Source organism: Corvus brachyrhynchos, unplaced genomic scaffold, assembly GCF_000691975.1.
Source record: "Corvus brachyrhynchos isolate BGI_N302 unplaced genomic scaffold, ASM69197v1 scaffold142, whole genome shotgun sequence".
NCBI lineage: Eukaryota > Metazoa > Chordata > Aves > Passeriformes > Corvidae > Corvus > Corvus brachyrhynchos.
In genome coordinates, this window is record NW_008237226.1 from 685757 (window position 1) to 712737 (window position 26981).

Genomic DNA, 26981 nt, shown 5'->3' on the forward strand with positions numbered 1-26981 from the left:
CCTGCTGTTACACTGCAGTTTAGCTGGCATGATGTTCCCCCCGACCAAAATATTTTAAATTTTCTTCTTTTTTAAAGGAACATTACTACTTTAAAAAAAGAACATAGACTCTTGAAGAGTTAAAAGATCAACCATTTTCCTAGTCCTGTTATTTTCCCTCTGCCTTTTTACTCTACTTGACCTCTATTACCCTTTTCCCACTTTATATCTCTTCTCAAAAGTGTGTGTTAAACATTCCTGGAGATTATAGAATCCCACTTCTTGAAGAGATTAGTTTTGTTGCAGGCTACACTCTAACCCATGTAACAGTATTGCTTATCACATCTGTGTACTGCAATGAACCCCAGCTGAAACACAAATAAAACACACTGCAAGGTCAATTTATGCTTATATAAGCTCACACCACCACATAATCAATAGCTTTTCTAACACTAAACAGATCAATATTTCTGCTGTAATCTCTGAAATCTTCGAGTTTACAAGAAAATACACAGAATTCTGGGACTGCAGAGTGGTTTAAGAGTATAATTGCTGCACAGATTTAATAGATCATATGTAAAATAATGAGTATATATCCAAAGACATATTTTATTTCAGGAGAGAAAAAGCAGGGTGGAGAGATAGTGACAGTTTGAAGAAATGCTTGAATCTTTTAATTGGTCTACAGACTATTATATACTTTTCTAAAGGCTGAAGGATTCCTATAAAGAGAACCTAATTTTGGATCAGTCTGAGCTAATTATGTCTTCATGGCAGACTCTTTAAATAGTCTTTAGTATGAAAATTTTATTACACTTCTTACATATTCAGCCTTGATTTCAGATTCAACCCTTTTGGCTTTCTTTGTCTTAGACATTTATGATGTTACTTCATTTACAGACAATTCAAGGGCTGTCAGTGTAGTATTCCCCTTCAACGTGTTCTGTTTCAAATATCAGATTTAACCACTCTTTTCTAAAAGTTTGGAATGTGTCATAATATGCCTCATTGCACTATGATTGACACACTGACTTGGATTGACAAGAGCCTGGAGAAACCTGTATCATTGTCTAGAGCCCCCAGTGCAGTACGATAAGATAATTGCTTGCTCATTATAAAATATTACAGCAGTGGACATAGATAAAAAGTAGTCTTGGTGTTTGTAGTTGTGCCCTTGAAATTTTGCTGTTACATACTGGAATTTTTTGTGTGTTCTTCTACTGTTACAACAATCTCTGCAGTATGAAACCTCAAACTCTTTGATGTCTTCACATGTACAGTACAATAACTCACATGACCTAATGAGTACAACTATCCAAGCTAGATAACCTATTAAAACAAACTGTTAAGCAAGCACAAAGCTTTTTGTGGTTTGTAGCAATCCATGGACTTTTGTCACTTGAATGCTTTGCCCTTTGTTCAAATTAGATTATAAAATGTGAAGTGCTGTGAAATCCACTTAGCTTATGGGAGTTACAGCTTTAAATATTTGCTAGTTTCAATTTGCATGTGGTTCTCTTTTGTGTGGTGTTTTTGTGTGTTGGGTGACTGAAGATCCACAAGGAGATACATCTCTCTCTGTAAGCATTGCTGGTGTCAATAATGTGCAGGTGCTTTATAACAGGACCGATAGGATACTGGTTTTGCAAACAAGCATTCACTTTATAGATGTTTGTAAATGGTGACTTAGAATCAAATAGATTTACACCATTATTGAAAAAGGTTTGTCCTGATCGCTGTTAAAATACTCCAGTTGTTGAAATTTTGCACCTTGCCTAGGCAACCTGTTTCAGTGTTTCCTAATACTGAACTTAAGCTTTCTTTAGAGCAAATTGAAATTATTTGCCTCACCCTTCCCACCATGGCCTGAAAAGACAGTTGAACATTTATTATTTTGAACAATGTTTTGAATATTGTGATACTTCTGCAGTGTCTATCTCCCGCCATTCTTCTCTTCCTCCCACGCCAGTTTAGTCCAATGTGTGATGACAGTGAGATATTTCACTCTGTTCTCAGCAGTGACAAATGCCCTCAGGCCACAGATCCACAGGCACTGGTGTCATACTGAAGTGTAGTCTACACAAAAGAAATACTATTAATTTCACACAGTTTTGTCAGACTGTAGGCTCACTGGGGCCACTGCACCGCCCTGAGGATCACAGTTAACTGTGTTGGCCCAGTGGTCCAGCTGTAGGCTGGAGTATACCAATTCCAGTGGCATACTTTCTTTCCTGTGTCCCAAAGTAATGCTGTGTAAAGTCTGGGTGCAGAAGCAAGTGCCTTTTCACACCAGACATGTATCTGAGTAAAATACTTTAAAACATATAAACCAAAATCGCTTTAGCTAAGCATTGTTAATGTAAAAGGTTTGGAAGAATGGGAAGTTTTTAAACTCTGCAAAAGCTTTTTACATAAAGATAGATTTCACCCTCATTATAGATTCTTCCCATTTCACTCAGAGTAAGGGCAGTGCTGGCTTTTGAACCAGCAGAGAGAGTCTGCTAAGTGACTAGTTGTTGATTGTTTTAGCCTTTATAGTTGGTCTGCGTTGAGTTTTTGGAGATGTTGAGAAGTTGGCAGCATCTTCAGGATGTGTGCACGCTGTGACTTGTCAGCAGACACTTGCAGCCTGTACACAAGGCCTGAATCAGCTAAAATGCATATATTCATACTAGCACAGAACCAAGGTAGCTAATTTTGCAGCTATCTTGGCTCCAGAGCAACTGCAGGAGCTGCAAAGAAACTATATCAGCATATTTAGAGCCTGCATATTCCACTAAATAGAGTGGACTGTTGGGGTCTCCTCCCCCTGCCATGTGGTCCTGGGAGAGGGGCCCTGGCAGGAGACACGGGGTTTCCCTGGCCCTGGTCAGCCTCGTTCCCCATTGGTTGGTTTGTGTTCCCCTGCGCGGGCAGAAGGACTCTCGGGTCCCATGATTGAGCAGTTCCTCGGCAGAGCCCCGGCCATGTGGCTGGAGAAATAAACATCTCTGAAACATCTATCAAGAACCGGTCCATATATATATTTCCTTTCCATGGGACTCCTGGTTTGATATATGTGTGTTACAGTAATCCCTACTGTAGCAGTGGACTATCCATGTCAGGTGTTTGTAATGCAGAAAACTTTGGGAACATGTAATCAAGGCAACAGCCCTCTGTTTCTGCCAACAATTCATCATGGAAAAACTGCATAGCAGTTGGAAAATAACATTATTTGGCTTGTTTCACAAGCCAAAACGATTTTGGTAACTGGCTTCAAGGAACTGGGATTTTCGTAAGGTCTCAGTGGCCATGAACCTTAAGAAGTTATTTGGATGCCATGTAGGCTCAAAATTCTGTACCAGCTGAATATAACTTGGGTCCTGCATCCTTCAGCCACAAAGGAAAGAATTCAGTGAAAGTATATGCTGAGTAACAAAAAACATTGTATGACTCTGTATTGTCTAATATGATCAAAGCTTCCCAGACAAATGCAGCACATGGCTCCACTTAGGTTATTGACTAAGATAATCATGACTGTACTTACTCAGTCCTATGAGATATGTATTACCAGTCAAAATGGTGTTGTCTTTTTCCAGATTTTGAGTTTGTTCCTCAGTTATTACAAGTGACTTTTCTAGATAATGCAATCAACTCCCTTTCTGCTTATCTTGGCATAAGAAATATGTGTTTGGAGTTGTGCCTCAGGATTTAAAAATAGCTCTTAGATATCACTCAGCTTCCACATCCCTGCAGGAGAAAGTGAGGAAAAGGCTTCTCCAAATAAGAAACTGTCAGTAATAACCTCTTCTACAGAGGAGATACTTTCCAAAACTATTGCCCTACAAAACTTGGGTACTTTGACTCAAGCATCACCTTCCATCTGGACTTGTGATGCTGTGACTGGATCATAAACACCTTTTGTTCTAGGGCAACCCCCCTGTCTCTGATAAAAGCTGGAACTTAAACCTTCTTACTGTAAGATACACTCATCTTCTGACAGGTATGAGGTGGATGCTCAGCCTGTATAGCAGCGTCTTCCAAGAGCTGCTTCTGTACCTCAGGATTTTCTCCCAGTCGGAACAGACAACGTGAATCAATTTCCATTCTTAAAATAAAAAAACAAAACCAGAGTTTGGCTTTAAGTTACCACTGTTTGGTGCTGTTAAGATTTTGACTCTTGTTTTAAGTTTCCATCCACCCAGGTGGCACGATACACAAGTTAAAATGTTGTCTTGGCTTTGCAACTCCTCACATGTAGCACTTGTTAAAAGGAGTGGCTTGTAGATTTCATGTGTTAATCTTGTGAAGTAAATGCTCTTTAGTGAGTCGTCACCTCCTGACAGACCGCATATGAATGACATTAATATTGTGATGAAATTGCAGTAAAAGATTGCTTGAACTGCCCAGTCTCTACCCCTTCCTCATCGTTCGCTGTCAGTTGTAGATTACCACGTGTCACAGTGTACAAAATCCTGTGTGAGCAGATTGCTGAATACACTGCCATGGGTATTGCTGTCTGCAGGTTACATGCATTCCCACTGGAGCTCTGTACAGGGGTGCTTGGGCACAGTGGGATTCTGTGTCATGATTTGATCTAAGTAAAAGGTTTCTATTGTTGCCATGAAATTTTTGGCATGAATGCTCTAAGAATATTTGTCATTACTCAGTATGTATTATCTTGTTCTTACTGTGTTTCTGGACTAGTTTAGCTCTGTTTTACTTCCTCAGTGGATCCATAATATTAATTTTAACTATTACTTTCTTATTAATTCTGGTATTTATTTTTCTTCCATGCTGTTTCTGCTTTTATTGAAGCACTTGTTCTTGTGGAATGAGTAATAAAAAGCAAGAACCTGTCATCTCTATTAATGAATGGGATCTGTTAGCAGTTTGCCTTTTCAGGGTCTGGTAGCCGTTGCACACAAAAGAGCTGTTTTACTAAAGCTGGCAGGAATATTCTGTCATTATTCCTTCTCCTCTGAATGTCCAGTGGTTGACACAGATAATATTTAGGCTTGTATCATTTAGCTTCAAGAAAATAAGCAAGGAAATCAAAATTAAGGGTTATATGATTCCTCATTTCCATGTAAGCACCAGGGAGCAGTGAAGGACAGCTGCTTCCTGAGGGACAGGGTCCAAACACAGTAACCTGGCCAGCAGAGCAGAAACTGGTAGCTGGGCTCATCCCACCTGTAGCCAGGAATGGGGCAGCCCTAGCCCAGGCATGGGCACAGGATGGACACAATTGGAGACTGGCCATGCTGTGGTGTTGCTGGGATGGGGACTGATGGCTCTAGAAGGTTGAAATAGGATCCTGGACCCTAGACAGGGTAAGGGAAGCCGCAGGGTGCTGGACAGGAGTAGTGAGGCTTGGTGGTGCCTTTAGGACCTGACAGTGATATCTGAATCCTCTTATTGTTACAGCATTTATTAAGATTGGAAAGAGCTGGTTATAGCAAAAAGTGTACAAGAAAAAAAAGCAAGTGTGCTCCAGTCAAAACCAACTGATTCAACAATATCCAGTGTTCCCAGACATCATCGTTTGATTCTACTGCCTCATTGCTCCCGTTTTATTTTGCCATATATTTAAAATAGGATACTATATATGCACAGAGCAATTGTTTTCACCATGTGGGTACCTCCTAACCACAGAGCACAGTCTCAGTTCCATCCCCACCCTTGGACCTAGTGGTTTTCATTGACCACCGATCTTCCCTGCCCCTTAAGGCTTGGAGCAGGACAGTGGGAATCATCATGTTTAGGGAGTGGAGTGGAATGCAGGTTATGGAAATCTGAACCCTACTGGCTCCTCTCTCAGGAGTGACATTTCCTGGTTACTCTCCTAGAGTGGTTATTTCACATCTGTGCCATCCCAGTGCTCAGTCATTCCCAGTGTTCCTCATACATCTGGAAACTTTGTCATGGAGGAGTTTTAGAACTCAGTATTCAAAATGGGTTAATATATACCAGTAAGTCATCTGACAACTGAAATGGTGCTCTTTTCTTTCCTTCCTTTGGTATTTTATGTATGACTCAAACCAACCTTCCCAAGCTTTTTTTTCCCCTTTTATTTTGACCATTTTTTCAAGGGAAGTGAGATTGAGAGTTATCCCAGACCTGTTCATAACATAAAAGTGGGAAACATAATCTTTAGGTTCTTCCGTGTGCTAGACTATGCTATGGTTCCATCAGAAACATTATTATTATTTATAATATTTTATAATATTTATAATAATAATTGGTATTTTTGTTATTTTTATTATTGTATTTTCTCTGTCTTCATTGTTGAGAAAGTGAAATGAAGCAACTTCTCTTATCTGTGTCTTACCCCATTAAAGTCAGCTCAATTTCAAGCAGAATTTGGCCTCTAATATTTAACTAGTTTCAACAATTTGTTTTACTTTGCACATGAAACAGTATGAAATAACTTCTATTCCTTTGGCTCTAACTGTAAATTTTTTTTTCTTCTCAATTAACCTTCAGTGTGGTATTTTCAAAATTCTTGGCAATTCTGTTATAAATGCATTTCCTTCTCTAAATTGTTAGTAATTCTCTTAGTAGCTCACCTAATGAGAAAGCTGTGTCCTAGAAATTGATACATAATGTCTGGCTATGAATATTTCAGCCTTACAGCCTGAAAATCAGATCCCATGGCAGCAGAGAGGATGTTGTTGCCTAAAGCAAAATGAATTATAGTGTTTTGGGTCTGATTTCAAAGGCCTGATGGGGATTTTCATTTCATTTCACTGTTAATAATGTAGAATGTTTGCACACATAATATTTTTATATGTTTGGAGGTAACAGGAATTGTAAGATGAGTGATAGTCTTCACTCCCACAAAAGGTTTAAGTGAATCCCTTGCATTTTTATTTATTTAAGGACTTCTGCCAGGTGTTTTGGGGAGCAGCTAGGCTGTTTCTACCACAGAGGTATCTGTCTTCTTTAGGTGGAAGTTGTGATGTAATTTATTTAACACCTCTGATGCTGTGCACAGGAAAATTGTGATGAACAGTTGTAGAAATTAATTATTAATTAATTGGCTTGCAACCATCTAGCTGTTCACTAAGTACCATTGCCAGTACCTTCTATCACCATTTCTTTTATTTCCTTTTTTTTTCTTCTCCAGCTTTCTATTTCTTACCATCACTTGTTCTATGTTGATGAAAATCACATTTTTAATTCTTTGGGGACTGTAGTCTCTCACTGTTTCTGTATTAATCTTAGCAATTAATAATATTGAGGAGATCAATTACAACTTCTTTTCAGTAGGAAAAGGAGACCAAGAGATAAAAACATTTCTAAGTTCGTAGTCTGATTAATTTCTGAACATTTGCTCTGAAAATGCAAAGCAAGTCAAAGGAAATGACGTCAGAGAAGGTTAATATAGCCTTTTGTTGCTAGTTAATTCAAACTGGTGTTCATTGGTCTGGTTCTCTAGCACTGCTTTCCTACTTATTTGCCTGTCTTTGATCTGGTTTTGTTTGTTTGGGATTTTTGCAGGTCAGAATTAGCTTCCTGCTGTGATGCAGTTCACAATTTTATTGCTTCTCAAAACAACAGCCCACTGGGAAGTAACATGAGTTACGAAGTGGACAGTAAAAAGACTATCCTCATTACAGAGGACATTTTTAAGATGCTGCCTGTGGTAAGAACTGTATCTTTACTTGTTACTGTAATCACAGCATCCTATATATATTTTGGGTTAGTAATTGAGATGCTTTGATTCCTCTGGAAGAGACCGTCAGCCCCTGCATGCACTTCTTTATTCACCTTGCAAGGTGGTTTTTCTTTTAAGCCTTCCTCTGCAGTGGTAGAGGCATCTACAGGGTATCGCAGATCATAGATTGCAGGTAGAGTTGCTACAGAAAAAAGCAGTGCCTGGCTTGGCAGCCAGCTGAATTCAGGAGCAAATACTCTGAGAATGTTTGCCTTGCTTTTATCATTCCCATTGTTAAAGGCATTTCAATCTGGAAGAACATTTCATATTCCTCATATGCCCATGCCATTTCCAGTGCAGGCTGGGGTATGTAAGTTATGAAAGCTATTTTGGTGGTAAATCTGATACAAAACGGCACAGAACAGAATAGAATAGAACAGAGTAATTTCTGTTGGAAGGGACCCACAATGATTGCATAGTCCAACTGCCTGACCAATTCAGGGCTGACCAAGTTAAAGCAAGTTATTAAGGACATGGTCCAAATGCCTCAGACACTGACAGCTGGGGACATCAACCACCTCTCTAGGAAGCTTGTTTCAGCAATTGACCATCCTCTTGGTAAAGAAATGCTTCCTAATGTCATGTCTAAACCTGCCCCGGTGCAGCTTGGAACGATTGTGATGTGTCCTATCACTGGATATAACGGAGACAAGATCAGCACCTTTCTTTTCACTTCCCTTCCTCAGGAAGCTGTCGAGAGCAATGAGGTCACCCCTCTTTTTCTCCAAACTATACAAGTCCAAAGTCCTCGGCCACTCTTCATAGGACATTCTATCCAGCCTTTTCACCAGCTTTGTTACCCACTGGGGCAGGGTGTTTGCAGCCAGACACACTGGTTGAGGAAAGGAATCAGACTTTGTAGCTCAGGATTGCAATAGACAAACAAGATCTTGAGACGAGACAAAGAGGTTGTATTTGGTTTCTTGAAGCTAAGAACACATGAGAGACCTCTTACCCATCTCTGACATTCTTGATTTGTGAGATCCCAGCTACCATGAGTCTAGTTTTTCCTGGTGCTGCTGTGAATCAGTCTTAACTAGCTTAATCACAGTAGACAATATTAGTGGTTCCAAATTTAAACTGAGGGAAGAAAAAAGTAGTATGTTTTATGTGCACATATACATGCTAAGCTAGCCAGCATTGTCTGGCCTTTGTGTTCTCCTACTGTCCTTTCAAAATGGAAGAAAATATTTGAACATGTTGTTTTGTAATATATCGCCAGGCAATATGATATTTCCCACTTTTGCCACACTTTTTGCCTTGTTCATAACAGTGTCGCGTGCTTTTCTTTGGGCAAGCTGATGAGAGGAGAAGGAAGACTAATGCTTTCCATAAGCAAATTTTGACTCACTTTTACAATTGGATTTAATTTCTGCAGTCATGTATCCCAGCTGTTGGCCTCCGTTGAATGTCAGTGCTCCCACAGCAGAAGAGGTTGAGCAAGATACATGAAAAGTTTCTGAGGCTGGGATAACAGCCAGCTATGGTAACGTCAGCCTAAATAGCCAACAATTTACATTGATTGGCTAGGTTGTGAACTGTGCTGGTTCTCAAGCTCAGTTGCTTGATGCACTTAGCTCCCACTCGGGTTCCCCACTGCAAGACAGCAAGCTGTAACAGGAAGAGGAGCAGAAAGGGTGAACAGCCAGAAACAGTAAGCTCTTCAGTGAGGCCTCCCATTCCCAAAGAATTAAGCCAGGGCATATCATTATCCTTTACAGCATCTTCAGGTTCCCCTGAATTCATTGTTCTGCTTCAAATGTAATTGTGTGATGACACAAGTGAGGAGAATTTGCAAAGTTACCTTCTATTAGCTGAGAAAGTAAATGACTGTATGACAACCCCCAGTGCAAAGGAAAATGGATAAATTTAAACTATCCTCAGTATAAATTAGTTCCTTAGCTTGTCAAGGTTTCAATTCACTACTAGATAGTTTTAGTGTTAAGTCTATTCGAAAGTTACTCAGTTTTAACAACCCAGTGTTATCCTCTCAAAGTTCTGATAGCAGAGGTAGCAGTTCTCTATCTGTTGATGCCTGGTTTTGGCTCTTGGCTGTCCAGGTTTGGCAATCCTGTCTGCTAAATGATGAATGCTTTTACTGGGATTTACCAGATTAAACCTGCAAGAGCAAATAAACACAAAGAAACAATCGAAACATTTATAAAGAATTGGCTGCATCTTTTTATTTGTTGCAGTCCTCTCCTCTTTCAGTCTATCCCTTCAAGAACTGTGCTGTGGTTGGAAATGGAGGCATTCTGAAAAATTCCAGCTGTGGAGCTGAAATCGATAGTTCTGACTTTGTGTTCAGGTAAGAGCTGCTTCGTCTTCCTGAAGTGTGTCCAACATTTTTAAAAACTTGGCAGGGTTGGAAGTGTGCCAATGCCAGTTTGTAGCAATGAGGAAGGATCTTGACAATTCTTTATTTCTGCCTCTTTAAGGATACTTCTGCTTTGTAGTTTTCAGAATGTTGCTTTCTAATTAAAGATCAGGCTGGATGGATACATGTATGATCAGTGATTGCAAAGACACCTTGCAGTCATGTGAAATGTGATTATCTGAGAACCTGACATTTCTGGTCATTTAACAACCTTTAGGAATTTAATGTCACATGTAAATCTCTGGTTTAACAAAGTGTTTATTTAGCTGTAGTTTGGCTCACTCATGTAGTTACTTAATTGCCCCGATATTTGTTTCATCTTCTGTTACTCATTTAAAAAATTAAGCATCTATTTAAGTAGCTTTTTTAATCTCCCTCTATAGACTGGGAGAAAACCACGTGCACTCCTAGTGTAATTTGGCCCACTCTGTCAGTATGTGACTCAGTGTTTGTAGTTCATGCAAAGAAACAGCAACAGAGGGAAGGTTCTTCTCTCAGTGATGTCCAATCACACAACATGCTAAATTTTGTTTCCTTTTCTTACTTTTTGCCTAATATTTAGACTTTTGAAAATCTAAAAAAACCTCCAGTTAGACAACTGTTTTAATAAAAATGGGAAATCTGTGTACTAAGATGATAAACTAAGTGACTGAATTTAAAAAAATGCCGTCTTTACATATTAAAGAAATCACTGTTTCTATGATAGGACAAGTTATGCTGTTGTTAGAAGATGTAGTAGAAGACTTTCAGCAGAAAAGTATTGTTTAGGCAAGAGGGGCAATACTTCCTAGCAGCTAGCATAGGGCTTTCATAGACTGGCTCCTCCTGGGATTTTGACTGTGCTCCTGGTTTGTGATACAATTTATGAAAATGAGCTCTCTCTGCCCTATTTTAACCATCTGTACAGTAGATTAAATATTTTTACTAGAAGTGCTGTAAGCCTTAGTTAATATTTGTAAAGTGCTTAGACATCCCTGGGAGCTGATGTGGAAGTGCCATTGTACAAGAGAGGAATTTGCAAAGAATAACTCTAAAGCATTTCTGGCGCACATCTGTTTAAGCAAATGTTTCTCAATTTCAGGTGTAACCTCCCTCCAACCGCAGGAAACATTAGCAAAGATGTTGGCAATAAAACAAACCTTGTGACTGTTAATCCGAGTATCATAGCCCAGAAGTGAGTACTGCTGCAAATCTGTTTCTGTGCGATGGTGTATAATTATTTGATATGATTTAGATTTTCATGGAAATCCATTGGGATACCAGCATAGAGAGCAGTGCATGTAAATACCTCATTAAGACTTCGTTTCCATGTAAAATATGTACTAGCCTAAATGGAAATCTTCTAAACCTGGCCTTTTTTGTAGCATAAAGGAATCAGCAATACCTAGGTTAGCAAGAGCCTTGGCTGATACTAGTTAGCAATTTATGGCTGAGTAAAATTGGTGATTGTAAGCCCAAGCCTCTTCTTTTTCCGCCCATGACCCTCATGACCCCAAGCATTTAGAAAGGAATTGTAATCATAAATCAGGAAAGCCTGGAAATGCGTGTCCAACTCTATCAGCAGGTCTGTGAGCACATGTTCTTAGGTAATGAGCTTAGAGGCTGTTCTGATGAGGGCTGTTTCCTGAGAGGCCCAGTTTCTGTAATCCATTTTTTCAATCCCTATGAAAGCTGCTTGCTCACACACTTTTTTCTCAGCAGAGGTGGTTTTTTTTTCGCCTTCTTGATGAAAAGAAAATCTAATAAGGCCAGCCTGACTAATCTGACATCTTCAGCAGGCTGGAACTGCAGCTTATCTATGAAAAGGACTGCTGTGCCATGTTATTTACTGCTTGCTAATCTTACTGTATCTTATTGTCTGTCATAACTGTATTGTCAAAAAGACAACATCAGGCAAAGCTTTTTTTTTTTCTCCTTGAAAGGAAGAAGGAAAAAGTACAGTGAGTACATAGAAATTACTAACAGGCATTTTTCATTGATTCAGGGATAGAACTTCATTTTTTGCAGTGAGTACTGACTACGTTAATGCTTACCCAACCCTTTTGACTTTAATGGAGAGGAATTATTGCTTCTCCAAAAATAGATTTAGCTTGTTGATGCTAGTGGGGCTGCACAAGAATATGAGGAAGGGAAAGTGTCCAATGACTCAGCATCCTTGGTGACTACTGCCCTGATCCACAATTTTTCTGAGCTTAATCAAAGTGTTCTGCCACAGCTGCACTCATTTTTTAGCCAAATCAAGTCACACTAGGGTTAAAAGGAGTTACACTGAAGGAAATAGGAGATAAACCTGTGGGAGGATTAACTGAGATTATAAGAGGATTTTATGATTTTTAAAAAGTATTTATTTAAATATTCAGAGAAATCTGTAAATGCTTTTGAAGAAGAAGCAGGAAGCAACTTGGTACCATTTGAAAGAACTAAGTTCGTTTCCTCTCTCAGAAGACCTATTGGGACATTATTCCCTGTAATTTCAAACTCTGTGTTTGCATACTGGCTTAGTCTGATGTTATTGTTAAGGTTAATCAGCTTTTGAACTGTGTCTGTCAGGGTGTACAATGTAGGTGTCCTAATGGAACTGGGCTACACTTCTCCTTACAGTGGCAGAGCTGCAAAGGAGATTGAGACAAAGTTGAGTTGTCCAGGTTTCTAGCTAAGGAAGAAGAGAGATTTGATTTCTGTCCTGGAGGCTCAACACTTTACACTGAGTAAAAGCAGAGACAATTCCTGGAGGCCAGAAATTCACCCTTCAGCCGCTTTTCCTAGACACAGGCTCAGGCATTTCTTGCTTATTTTGGCTGCACGGCTCTTGCATGCGCAGAGGTTCAGGGTCAACAGGAGGACCTGAGTCTCTCTCATTCATTTTGTTTGAGAGTCTGGTGGTAATGGCACTTTTCTGGGAAGCAGAAGCTGTAAGTTTCAACCCCTTCAGGTTGAGAAGAGGTGTATCACTCCTTGCACTAATTTAGTTGTGCAAGAGGTAACTCTTGTGTGAGTGGTTTGAATAGAAGTGGCAGTGCCTGCTGTCCTCCAACTTGAAGTGCTGCATGAAAAGAGGGTTTGAACCCACTCAAGCTGTGAAGAGAAATGAAACCAATTTTTCCAGCTTCTGCTGGAGCCATTTGTGAAAAGTGGACTCTGGTAGCCTTTGAAAGGTGAAAATACACTGCTCAAATAGACAACTACCTGGGAAAGAGGACTCTGTGCTTTGAGTCCCGAAGGGGGTGGAAGCTCCATATGTTTAGGTGATTCAGAAAGTCAGATCTGTAGAGGACGTGAGTTGAGTGACCCCCTTGCTTGTATCACGTCTCGGATAACTTGGGAGTTTCACTAGTACATTTGGGAGCACAGAATTCTCCAGGGGCGAGAACTAAGTCTCTTTGCCCTTTTTTGGGGACTGAAAGCATCTGAGAATAAATTCTCATCATTTGTGAAGTTAGAGCTCTAAGTCTTTATAGATCTCCATGTGTTGCTTTTGTAGTTGAAGGACATAAACAGGGATGCCTATATTTTTAGGTATTTAAAAGTATATCAAATGCAGCTAAAAGTTTTCCTGCAAAACTTGAGCACACACTAATCTTTAACACTCTAAGACTGCTCATGCATCCTTGGATTTCCACACAGGGCAGACAGAGATTTTGAAGAGAGATTCTTGTATACCTATTGATGTAAGAAACACATTCCACAAACACATACCGTACATATTGTAGTGCATGTATTTTTAAACAGAGGAAGTATGAACACAATATTTCTTTGCATTCTTCTTAATTTCTTGAATTGATCAATTCTGTAAATAGGTCCTTCAGTATCTCCTGTGTTGCCAGTTCAATCCTATTTAGTGTGTTCTTGTTAGACAATAGTCAGATTTTCATAGCTGCACATATGACAACTTATAATAGGGTGATAAGAATTTGCAGTGTAGACGGTCTGAACTGGTGCAGCAGAGTTCATAACACATCTTTGCAAATGCAGTTGGGCTGTTTTGGATGTTTGTGTCAATACTACATTCCATTCCTAAAATGTTGTGCTTTGCAGATACAACAAGCTCAATGAAAAGAAGACACAATTTCTGGAAAACATTGCGGTCTATGGAGATGCTTTTCTTTTACTGCCAGCATTTTCCTTCAGAAGCAACACGGCCACTTCTTTTAAAGTATACCACACTCTGAAAGAGTTCAAAGCAACGCAAAGGGCAATATTTTTTCACCCCACTTATCTGAAAAGTCTTGCCCAGTTCTGGAGAACTAAGGGTGTGAAAGCCTACCGGTTGTCATCTGGTTTTATGATCACTAGTGCTGCTCTTGAGCTGTGTGAGAATGTGAAGCTCTATGGCTTCTGGCCTTTCTCAAAATCCACAGAGAAGATGCCAATCAGCCACCACTATTATGACAACCAGCTGCCTAAACCAGGTTTCCATGCAATGCCCAAAGAATACAACCAGATCCTTCAGCTTCATGGCAAAGGCATTTTGAAGTTGCAGTTTGGTAAATGTGAATCAGACTAAAAAGGTAGGTCCCATTCTTACCACATAAAATGTCTTTATTTCACTAATGTGCCAAGGGAAAACTTGATTTACAAAGTATGAGTCTTTTCTTCCTTAGAGAGATGTTTCTACCTTGCACTCAGTGAAAATTGTATTCCTAAATAAGTGAAAGATTGTATCTTTCTGAATAAATATGTATCACAGAGTTGAGAAATATTTTCTAATTGTGAATATTAGAGAGGGAGCATAGCTGAGTACAGATTACCCACATAAATCATAGTCAGCTGTGTCTCCTTATCTCGGATACATGTCTCTGCCAACCTATGTTTGGCTTGCTATCAGTTCCCAGGAGCCAGCCTCCTTTGAGAATTGCTTTATTAAAGGCATTCACACATTGTGATCTCCAAAAGGAGACGCCTAATCCTGGCACAGCCTTTCCAGATATATACAGAGAGCAGAGTAAGGATGAGGATTGTTCCAGGAAGGGGAAGCATGCATCTATGGCCTCGTTCCCTCTTGTTAGGTACAGATCAGAGCAGTGTGCGCTCACGGCCCGGGGCTGCGGAGCAGTTTGTGGACGGCAGTGAGGGAGCTGCCATACACTACAGCAGATCTTGCTGAGCATTTTACCTTGAGGCAGCTCAGAATCTGGGAGTTACAAATATAGGATGAAGTATCGTTCCCTTTCCTCTGGTCTTTCTGTCCCAACCCCTTGGAACTCTACCTTCTGTGTATTGCCTCAGAGACATACAGCACAGTCTGGCCTCTGACCTTGAGCCAATTTACTGTGTACACACTAGAGATGACTCTGAAAAGATTTGTCTGCATGTTTTGCATCTTGATTTTCCCTTTTGACAAAATAAGACCAATTTGCGTGTGTACTTTTTCATCTTTTAAGCTAACTCAGAAATTCCTGAACTCACAATACTGTTGTCAAAGTCTCCTTCACAGAACTCTATTTTTCCAGGGGGTTCAAGTTAATATAATAGTAAGTGAAGTGTACAGTAGAACTGCCATTGTATACAATATGCTTTAATTGGACGGATGTAATCTCATGACAGTATTACTCAAGTTAAATAAAATAAAATAGCATCATCTTGTTCCAGCCAGAAATCTTAAGCTTAAAAGCTCAGGGTGCTTTTCTTCTGGCTAGGTTCTGAAATGTATTTGAGAATATCCTTTGTTGGTGTTTAGAAAATGTGTTGTCAGAGATACATTCACACTTAGTTTATCATCAGAGAATGCTAAGTTTTAAAATAACAGATTGCTAGTACCGGGAAGGCACAATTTTATTCAGTTTCAAGGAGTTTTTCAAGAAATAGAAAAATAAGTGGCTTTCTGATTATTAGAATAATATAAAACCTGTAAGAAAGAACCTAGAATCCACCTAGTGAATCCATTCTCCTAGTCCATGGCAGGAGATTACCTAGGAGGCATTGAATTGTATATATATGCAGTTTCATGTGGCTAAGGTATGCTTTTTTTGGTTGTAAAAGATTGCAGAATATTGGAAAGGTTAAGAAATACATAATGTATTTTTTCTTAGTGGCTAAGCTGTTGATATCCAGCAGTTTTCATCGTATTTGTTATTCCTATAATATAAATCATTGGAGACAGACTGTGTAATTTTAATTGTAGTAACTACACCAGCTAAGAAAATTAAAGGCAGCTCTTTAGAAATCTTTACTCTAGAGAGAAGCAGATAGAAGCCACAAAAATGTTTAAGTATCTGTATGTGTTAATTAAATGCTGTCCATGCTTGACAGACTGAAAATCACTTGTGGCCAAATTTGCCAAATAAGCTGTAAAGAAAAAAAAACACAAGAACAATAAGTTGTGCTGCCCTAATTTACACTTATATTTACAAGGAGAAAACCAAAGAAATTAAATGCTTTCAGTATGAGCTACCATTCTGCTAGTATTATCAACTATTAGAGATAATTGAAATTCTGTAATGAGTGTTTTTCACTGAAGATGACCTTTTCTAAAAATTGAACAATCTCCTTTCTCTTTTCAATTTCCATTTTATGTTCTTCTCCATGCTCTGTGTTCTTCCCTCTTAGTGGGTAGCTGAAGGTTCCTTACACCAGTGGGTGCCCACAGAAGGCTCAGGCAGAACCTCCCACACACTTTACTGGGATGCAGAAGTGTGCTGCTGTAAATAAGTGAAGGAAGCTTCTCTGCTGCGAACACTTATAGGGAGAGTATAACTGCATCCTAATAAATAATTTTTGGCAATATTGCTCCTAAACACCATCCTTGACATTGGAAAGGTGAATTTTCCTTATTGGATAGAGAGAATTGTCAGATGTGAGAGACCTATAGAGTCCCACAGTGTGGGAAATTCTGCCTTAATATCCTCTCCTGTACCTTTATGATTATGTTCAACAGACATGTACAGGCTGTCACTAAAGTAGGTGTCCACCTATCACAGGGGGTCAAATGGAAAATGCAGCAACAGCAAAATCTTGAAATATAATTAAAATAATTATCTTTATTATTTTGTATTAGATTACCAAATAATTTTTGCTATATGGCCCTGCAGCTGGAGGAAGTCTTGTTTGTTCATTGGTTTAACCTGATAAGCCTGAAGGACATGTCATTAGCTTCAAGTAAACACAGGTTCAAGGAGCGGAAATGACCTGATTCATATTTAAAAATAGAAAAAAACCCCTGAAAATCTGATTAGAAAAATTGTCAGATGATAAATTAATCAGACTGGCATAAATTTGATTGCCCAGAAGCCTGGCTAAAATGCAAATTTTGTCTGTCCGAGAATCCATCCGGTTTTCTCTTTGCTAGGAAAAGACAGCAGGGAAGATGAGTATGTGTTTCTTTGACATACAGAACAGCAACATTAAGCAGCTGCTCAGAGGAGTCAGTCATCACAAAAAAAAAACACGGAAAGGAAGAATGAAACTGAGACTCTGAGCCTGGGGAAGTCAATAGTGTTCAATTTGTCTGAGCAGAAGGACTGAGGGAGGAGGGCTTGAGCAGAGGTGTGCGGGTGATTAGGAAGTAAGAATTGCTGAACCTTCCACTGTGTAAGTGTATCTTACCTGGAAAGTAAAAAGTAGGTATGGGTTTTTTAACTCCAGCCAAACGATTACATGCAATCTATTTCTGATGGAGAGCAGCAATGACTCCCTCCACTCAAGGTGGAGCTGCCAGAGCAGCATCCTGTAAAGCAGGGGGATGCCTGCTTACTTGCTCAGGAACTGACATGAAAAAGAATAATTTTGTTCCAAACTCTGTCCTCATGTGATGTTTTTTTTAATCTTGAAATTTGCTGCAACCAAGTAAGTGATAAATACTGTTACACATAACCTATTTATAACAGTAGAATGCCAACATGAGCTTAAATTCTGTTGAAATTCTTTTATGCTTGTGGTGTCCTGGTGTAGCTAGAGAAATAGGAGCTACCCCACAGTTCACTTTTAATTACCTTGAGAAAAATTATACCACATTTTAAAATAAGGATGCCTCTGGATTCCTGTCAGACAGCCAAATTTCAGACTATCCTTGACTTGGGCAAATATTATCCGATGTGAAATTATTAGATACTGAAAGAAAGGTTTTCTGCCTTAGAATCCCTGCAGTACAGCTTTTAAGCACAGACTTCGCTCATGCATTCAGTGAACGAAATTTACGTGTTAAGAATAATGTCAGTAATTAAACAAGTGGAGATAAATTGCTTCTGATTTAGTTAAAACCTACCAGAATAGAAAAGTATAGATTAAATCAAATTAGAATTTATGTTAGATTTCAATTCAAATGAAGAAGTATTTACATATCTAGAAGAATTCTGGTTTGGTTTTCCACAGCAGAACTATCCTGTTGAAGAAACAGAATAATTGCAATCTCTAGCTATTTCAAAATATGGGTAGATAATATAATTTAGAACATATCCATATTCAGATTGGCAGTGGATGTGTCCCCATGAAGATACTGGCTAGACCTCGGTTAGCTTAAGAAGCCTGAAGAGTGTGGAGCAGGTGGGGTAAATGTGAGCGGTTCTGGGGGTATTCAAATGAAGGAGTCCTCCTTTAGAAAGAGCAGATGCTTGAGTTACACCAGGCACGAGCATTCCAGCTTAACCAGGAGGATTCTGAGAGCCTGTGATTCTGTATGATATCACAGACTCACAGTCTGAAATACAGATGAAAAGCAGATGCAGAAGGTGCAATGCATACACAGAAGACTAAACAATTGGCTTCTTTCAAATATAAAAAGTGGATTTTCTACTATATAAGAAATACCATTAACATATTTTATTGTTTTAATTCCAGAGTGATGATCCTAAGGAGACAAACTCAGCAGTTCGGTGTTGGATTTGATCTGATGTGATTTTGTGAGCATTAAACTGCATTATTACAATAGAGAAATATTTTACACTTGGGGAGAAAACAAAGTGGATTTTTCACACAGTGACTGCTACATTTACAAATTTTGAGTGATCATTTTTTAAAATAATGAAGTAACAATTATTTGAAAAATTCTGAAACTCCTTACTCTTGGTTTAATGGTAGAAAAGCACAATCTCAGGATGGTGGCAATATGTGACATTCATCATATTTTGCTTCTTAGAGGATCACTAAAATATTTTGACATAAGATCTCTGGTTTTGTTGATGTCACATAATATAGGCAATAGTTTCTGTATGGTGGCTGCATGAGTGAACATTTTCAGTTAAAAACTTCATCCTGCAAATACTGGCATTTGTCTACATGAGAAAAGTGATGAGAAGAGCTGCAGAGGAGTAATTAATTCAGAACCATGTCATTCTTCGTTTGTCCCAGGGTGCACAGATGAGAAAATCCCTGAGGTTAGAGGTAGTTAAGTGGTTTATGGGCTTTCATTTTTTGTGCAATAGATGATGCTGTGGATTTAATGGTATCACTCATATGAGTAATGTTAATTCTGAGAACAAGTGTATGAAGGACCAGAGCTGTATAATTATTTATAAACCACTTTACTTGCTTGTTTTCCTGTCTAGAGTCCAGTTTAGCTCCAAATGAGGACAGTGAACCTGGTTCCACACTACAGTCCCCAGAGTCCTGGTAGGGCATGACTTTGCACACATTCTTGCCATTCCAGCTCTGTCTTGGCTGATACATGAGACAGAATTTCCATTAGAAAGATGATGGGTACCAAGCCTATAATTCAGTTTCTTTTCATGTATTATAGCTTGTATCCATATGTGACTATGATAATGAAACTGCACTAGGCATTATTAGAAGAATGTTCCTCTTACCATCAACCCCCAGCTCTTCAACACCAGGACGTATGAGAAAAGTGACTACCTTCACTTAATTTATAACCTGTGCAGTTCTTTAAGTTTTCCATGCAGTCCGAGAATACATGTGGAGCAACATCCTCCAACAAGAGAAAGTGAAATATCAGCCCAGTGGAAAGAATCACCTTATCATTTACAAGAGCTATGTCACACCATGACAAGCAGTTGTACCCTAGCTTTTACTGTTTATATGCTTATATGTTCTACTGCAGAAAAAAAACCCCAACCGAGCAAGCAAACAAAATTTAAAAATTTTAATAATCAGATTCTGTTAAGAGTTTCGCTGACTTTTTTTTGAGAGTCCTTTGAATGGTCAGTTCAAAGATAGAGTGTCCTTCTTTTACAGTCAGATACTATCAGATATTTCATTTACTAAAACTCCTTTTGCTACTGCAGCATTAAACCCCAAATCAACTGATTTAAAGAGCATTCAGTATTCCACTCTTCGAGGATTACATCTGCAAAAAAAATTCCCACTCAAATGAATTGCACCTTATGAAATAAGGTTCAAAAAAGCCTTTTAAATGTATACCTCATAAGAGCATTACTGCATTGTAATATTTGAAAGCTTACCTTGCAGCAGTTTTATAATCACATAAACACTCCTGGAAGTATTAGAATCAATCATTGGGGTTACAGGTCTGTTGATTGAAACACATTCAGCATCTGGATCTATTTCCAGGATAATGATATCAGAATCCAGTACTACTCCTACCCAAACAGAAGTGTCCATAAATTCTGGATGCAAATATCAGCAGTAAAGTCCATTTTTGAAAATAAGGGGTTTTAAAAATTACATAGTGATTTGGGGCAATAACTGATGCCACTAATACACATATGGACCTCTGAGTGTCAGTAGAGCCTTTAACAGAAACAAAGACAGCAGAATTGAGCTGAGTCCATCTGCATTACCAGGTGGTGACTGAAAGAGGGGAGCACAAGGGTTTGATTTACTCTGATCTGTTCCAGTTCCAGCACCAGAATCCACATTTTTTCTTGCCCAGCAGTGAGATTTTTGCCATTTTCTGGCCACAGGCATCTGCTGCTCATGTGTGGAAAACTGGCTGCTGCAAGAACCTGCATCCATGTTACAAGTGTTATCGATGATTGCCTACTGCAACATCCTAGTTACAGATCAAAGACAAATTTGCTCCCAAAAAGAGCATCTCCTCTGCTATAAATCACTCACATGGAGTGTTTTTAGTAGAAGCTGTGCAAAGTGATGTAGTTGTCCTTTGGGTGATGCAAACAGCTGAGGTTGAGGAGAACCTTGCTGCATTTCTTCCAGAGAGGCAAAGGCACACCTCTGTTCACATAAGGACTGTAACTTATTCCAGTCTAGTGTAGAGCAGTGAGGTGATCCTGGCTGTGTAGCAGTTACATGGTTTGCCTTGGGGAAAATTCATACATCTTTTAGAGGTTCTTGCATTGTATCCAGAACAACTGCAAATGTTCCATGTGTACATAGAGATAATGCAAGATCATTCATTGCTCAGACTAAATTCAATTAACTACTCAGCGTGAGTAAAGGGGCAAAACCTGGTTGTGTGAAGTAGAAGATGGGGAGAGGAGAAGATGAAATTTATTTTTAGCAAAGAAGCAACTTTTTTCAAAAGCACTTGTTCGTACCAGATTTCATTGTTTCAGTGAATAAATGTAAACAGTGTACCATGACACGCCATGAAGAGCTGAAGTTACTGTGCATCTGAACTATTTCTGTGCAGCTACACTATTTGAAACACACATGTATTAGTAACTGGAAAGGTCATCAGAATACATTTGAGGAGAGGTTTAGCCAAAAAGAGGAAACCTATTCTAGCCTTGATGAAAAGAGGTATTAACTGAAGGAGTGTGGTGTAGCACTCACAAATGAGAGCAAATAGAAATTTCTGTAGTATGGACAGCCACTGACTTTTTAGCACTGTTTCCATGAAGTTTAAACTTGCCAGTGACCTGAAGACCTGATCTTCCCTGCTCTCAAGGCTCTCAGTGATTTGTGTGGAAGATGGGGCTGATAAGAAATGCGTGAAGGAATTGTTGATCTTTCCTACCCTTTCCTACAAATGCTCTTAACTCTCCATAGAATAAAAATACACTCTATTAGGCTTTAGATTAAGAACCTCAGGCCTTGCTCCAGACATGAAGTTATTATGAGATGTTAGTTGCATCCCCTTCACTCTACAGGAGGGCAGACATTTTACTCAGCTTTATTATAACTACTGGTGCTGTGTGCTGGCCGGGTCGTGCTAATTCAGGCACAGGCTGGGCAAGTTAATAGTGGCATTTCTGCATCACAGGGTATAGTTAGAATGACCAAGACTTTCTGAAGTACATTCACTGTGGGAAATGATGTTTTCTTGGACAGCTGAATAAATTATTTCTCATTTATTTTACATCTGTGCCAGGTTAATAATAATAAATGGATTTTGTACCTGGCTGGGTATGTTTATGACACTTTTGTAAGACTGAGACAACATCAGTTTGGATTAAGGATTCTTGACCAAAGGTTAGGAAGGACCTTTCAGTTTCCTCTATTTCACATGAGGAATATTCATTTTTAGGGATTGTGAGCCTCCAGTGCTGTCACATGCTGTGGAATGAATATTGAGATTAAATAGCTTTCTAAAGATAGAAACACTGGCAATGTGCTAATATTTCCACTCTACCTTTGCAGAAGCTGACAGTGTCCTTGCACGACTGCATCACACCATCCTTTGATTAAAGCCCGCCTGGCTGCTTTTATTCCTTTTTCTCCTCTGAATCTCTAATGTTGCATCCTCTTTCAGGATCCAGTGCTGCCTTGAGTTGGTTATTTGTCTTTACCCTGTGGAGTGCTGTGCAGTCCTGTTTAGTGTCTGTTAGGGAGTTTGTGTGACTGTGAATCAAACACTGCTATGCTTGCAGCTTAGTAAAACATGCTCTAAGAGACCGGGTTTACACCTCAGGGAAGGCTGCTTGGTGTGATATTCACGTTGCCTAACTGGAGGTGCTAAAGTTGGAAAGCAAAGGAGCCGGTAAGACCATGCAGGTGAGATTGTAGGGACACAACAGGCACCATTTGTTATCCAGCAGCTGTTGGACAGACCCAGAGTCCCCTGAAAGCTTGACCAAGTCCAGAGGTAACATCTCTGAGGGTCTGCCTGGTCAGAAGGGAGAGATGGGCCCCTGCAGGGGGGATTGGCAGCACAGCAGCTCTTCTGGTGGGCCGGAGCCCATCTCACCCTGTGGTGCCAGAAGGTGCTTAAGGCACCTACACTATGGACTCTTGGTGCCTACACTGCTGATTATTGCTCACCCTTCTCTCTTTCCCATTACAGTCATTTTAACAAGCTGTTGACCACCGGCAGATTAAGAAATGATAAGCAGAAAAATTCTTAGTTCACTGATGGTAAACTTGCATAAACTTGCTTGTTATTCAGCATGCCTCTGCTTTCAGTCTCTTCTAATCCCAGCATCTAAGACAGCATCTGCAGAGAACAGAGGTGAACAAGGCCTGGGCGGTTTGAGACCAGTTGCTCTCATTTTGATTCTCTTTCCTTTGTACAGTAGTGAGATGACTGACATACCAGCATGCTTGACAAAAGATGAAATTCTCTGTCTTGTGTGACTCAGAAAAAGAAACTAAATTATCTAGGTGACTTTGAACCTTCTGTGGCTCTCTAAATTACTGGCAAAATATTCCTATTGTTAGGTATTAGTTGATTTTATTCAGTGCAAGTACATGGATCAGTTAATTGATCTGGGTTAATTGATCATGTACAGCTTGAGCCTGCACAGACTCCGTGGTGTAGCTGCAGCCTAACAAGGCAATCGAGGTTTAGATCTATTTGACCTAGAGATCTTTTTTTGTTCTGTCAGTTGCTCTCCTGTGACAAATTTGTGGAGGGAGGTCCTGAATATCCATGCAGTATCTCCTCCAGGGACACTCAGGTCCACAAAACACACATCCACCTGTATGTGATCTGTAAGTCTGTGAGATCAAGCTCAAGGAATATTCTGTGGAGTGCTTTATTCTGAAACAGCCCTATCTCAAACAGCTGATAGCCACTTGTTGCGTACTTTGAATCAGTAGACTTCTTACATATGAGCCTTTTAGTTAAACATATCTTAGTTTAAAATATTCAAAGCTAGGTAATCCTTTATCTTGTGGTACTTCAGCAGCAGATCTCTTTAATCTCCAGGTCTGCTAGCCAACAACAGTGCCAAGGGGGCATGTAGTTACTTTAGAAGGCCCAACTCTCTTTAATTCTGTCATTTTAGACAGGATCGTCATTCTCTGAGTTTCTGGACAGACAAATTTCAAATGCTGCTAATCTCTCAGGGGAAATCCTTAAGGCTTTTCACCTACAGCATACAACAAGTGGGCAGATTTATATTTATTAAGCTTTGTTCCAGATTTTCATAAAGTATTTAATTGGCTCAAAATTATCATTATGATCAAGTAGAGCAGAAACGCTCCGCAGCATGCCACTAAACAAAGGGACTATTGCTGTTATTTCGTGGTCTCCTTTCATAAGGGCACATTTCAGAATACCTTCCTATTCTGAGAACGCGGCGCACCAGAGGAATGACCCGGGGTTACTGGGTTACAGCTACAGGGGTAGCAGCCCATCAGTGTGCTCTCAGTGTCGAGCAAATTCCAGTAGTACAGCGAGAGCTTAACATGATGGGAGAACATCAGCTTGAGTTTGCCATCGACCAAGGAGTAAGTGCAGTACTGTGATGTGGATAGAGCTCACATCACTCTGAGCAAGAGCAATAACTGCCCTTGGGTGGCAGGTGCTGGCAGATACTGTTTTACGATGAAAACAGTCTGGCTGTGAAACACAAGGAGTGGCATCTTCATATTGCCATCAAAAGAACATTCAAAAGAACATTTGCTAAATCCTGATGTACCTTCAGCAATACATCAGTGTTTGTTGCCGCACCTGGTACTTCTGTGTCTTGTCTTTTTTTAATCCCTCTTTTCTCCAGTGAGGGAGAAAACTTACAATGCATGATGGAAGTATTTAATGATCCTATCATGGTTTCAAGGCAAGAGCCCATCAGAATGAATCATGCAAATAGTTGTGACAGGATAGTCTACTGTCAATATTGCTGAGTTTAAATTCCTCACGATTCACTTTCATCCCTGACAAGAGGAGATTCTTTACAGCAAGTCTGTAGGTCAACAACATGCTAGGCTTCTCAGCTCTTGGCTTGGCTGTGAGATGTCCCTAAAAACACCTCCTCCTTGGTGTATTTATTGTCAGTGTTTACAATACAAACCCATTCTTGTGACACTGAAGTGTAGCAGCTAACATTTCTGCATTTTTATATGCACTATTTATATAGTAGCTTTATATGTATTCTTTATGTTAATATTCTTGATATTCTTTTGTTTGAGTACCTAATTAAAATTATTTTAAACATTATTCTTTTTTAATGCCACCGGAGTAAAGTGTGTGGAAAGTTACATAATGTCACCTAAAAAACCAGTCATACAAGCCAAAATAATTTTAAGGGTATTTGACTGATTTCTGGAGGAGTTTTTTTGTTACTCATGTGGACACTTGCATCTTAGATTTACCTTTCTAAGATAGGCCTAAGAGGCAACCTCCACTTGTGATTTAGTTCAAGATCTGCAAGTGACAAAACAGGTGAATGGAGAGGTCCTACACAGGGCTGCTCCTCAGGGATGGCAAATGTGTGGCTTTTCTTTTCAGAGACTCATCCATGTGTCAAAATGTAATTTCTTGAAGTTACCATGATAGCTTTTGCCCAGAGGTTTCGTTGTCTCTTAAAATATGTATTGTTTGCATTCATTTGAGCTCCATTCTTTCCAATGCAATTGTCAAAGCAGAGCTTATTCCCCCATGGAGCTGGTATAATTGTGCTCCTCCACATGCACCAAGCTCTCTGCGAAGCTACTAGTGTAGGCTCTGCTACTGCTGTTCCAAAAAGGTTCCTCAAATTCTCTCAGTGCTGAATTTATTTATGTTTTCAGATGTGAACTTGGTATTGTCTGAGTAGAATGTGTGCAGCATAATATAGAAATGTCTCTGCGCAGGGTTTAGGAGGAGGCAGGAGCCCCTCAGCCGTGTGTGTGCTTTTATTACAGAAAAACAAGATGAAGTTGTATTGTTGAGTCATCTGTTACAGCTGATTTAATTTGTACTTTGTTTTCATGTTTTAAGTGCCTGCTGATTTTTTTGTGAAGGAGGCAATGGTTTCACTGTTACAAGGCGTACTTAGAATTCTGTACTTGTTACCTGTTCTGTAATAGAATATTTTTGCAATTTATGTTTGGAAATAAAGACTTATTAGGCATAATTGTGGTGGGTTTTTTTTCTTTTGTGAATTTCTGAGACTAAACAATCAAAAATATGTCTCCTGAGGCCAGCAGCATAGGAAATGCATTAGTCTGAATCCTCTGGAACAGTATCGGCAACTGACAGTAGAAATGCGGACAGTTCCTTAAGATTGTGCAAGGAAGAAAGCAAGCTTTGCTTAAAAGCAGGTATAGGGGGTTGGGGCACTGGTGCATGTGTAAACATCTCTTGCTTAAATGGTACCTTCAAGTGGTTTCAGTCTTTTGTGTTCTTGAATGGCAACACAATTAACCATCTTCTTTTGCTACTTCTAATGACTTGAAATACTTTTCAAAAATTATTTATTGAAGAAATGTCAAACAAGGAAAGGAACCAAACAAGAAAACACAATTGTTACCATCTTCCTCTGAAAATAGCTCTTAAATTTGAAAACTATCTCTAAGAATAACAAAATGCTTCAAAAACAATGATTAATGGAAAATGTTTAAACTATAGATGCAAAAAATCTTTTATACAAAATACTGACTTTGTATAAAATACTTTTTTATGGAAAGTACCTACATGTCTGATAGATGTGTATCTAGTAGATATCTATGTATATTTTAGTCACTTGTGTTGGGATTTTTTCTTAATATAGGTTTTGGCCACATACAAAGATGCTTGTAGTGAATTAATTTCAAACAGATAAAGTTCAGAGAGAGAATTTTCCTTCCAAGTGTTTACTTTTTACTTTTGGGCAGAAGGCAGCTGTAGAACAACTGTACTGCTTACTGTGACTTCTCCAAATAGAAGCTGACTGCCTCGATGAATTGGCTCAAATATGTACATGCAGCTGT

At 39.2% G+C, this 26981-nt stretch overlaps 1 protein-coding gene across 1 annotated transcript in view; it reads left to right on the top strand.

Moving 5' to 3' along the window:
- Positions 1-26146, top strand: part of ST8SIA6 (ST8 alpha-N-acetyl-neuraminide alpha-2,8-sialyltransferase 6) — a gene marked incomplete at its 5' end in the record, with an annotated part of 45614 nt that extends 19468 nt beyond the window's left edge. Inside the window, 5 exons of the mRNA XM_008629971.2 lie at positions 7462-7606; positions 9874-9986; positions 11137-11229; positions 14091-14563; positions 18828-26146. Coding sequence (XP_008628193.1) covers positions 7462-7606; positions 9874-9986; positions 11137-11229; positions 14091-14559 — 820 coding nt within the window. The remainder of the gene's footprint in view (positions 1-7461; positions 7607-9873; positions 9987-11136; positions 11230-14090; positions 14564-18827) is intronic.
- Positions 26147-26981: the final 835 nt, after the last annotated feature.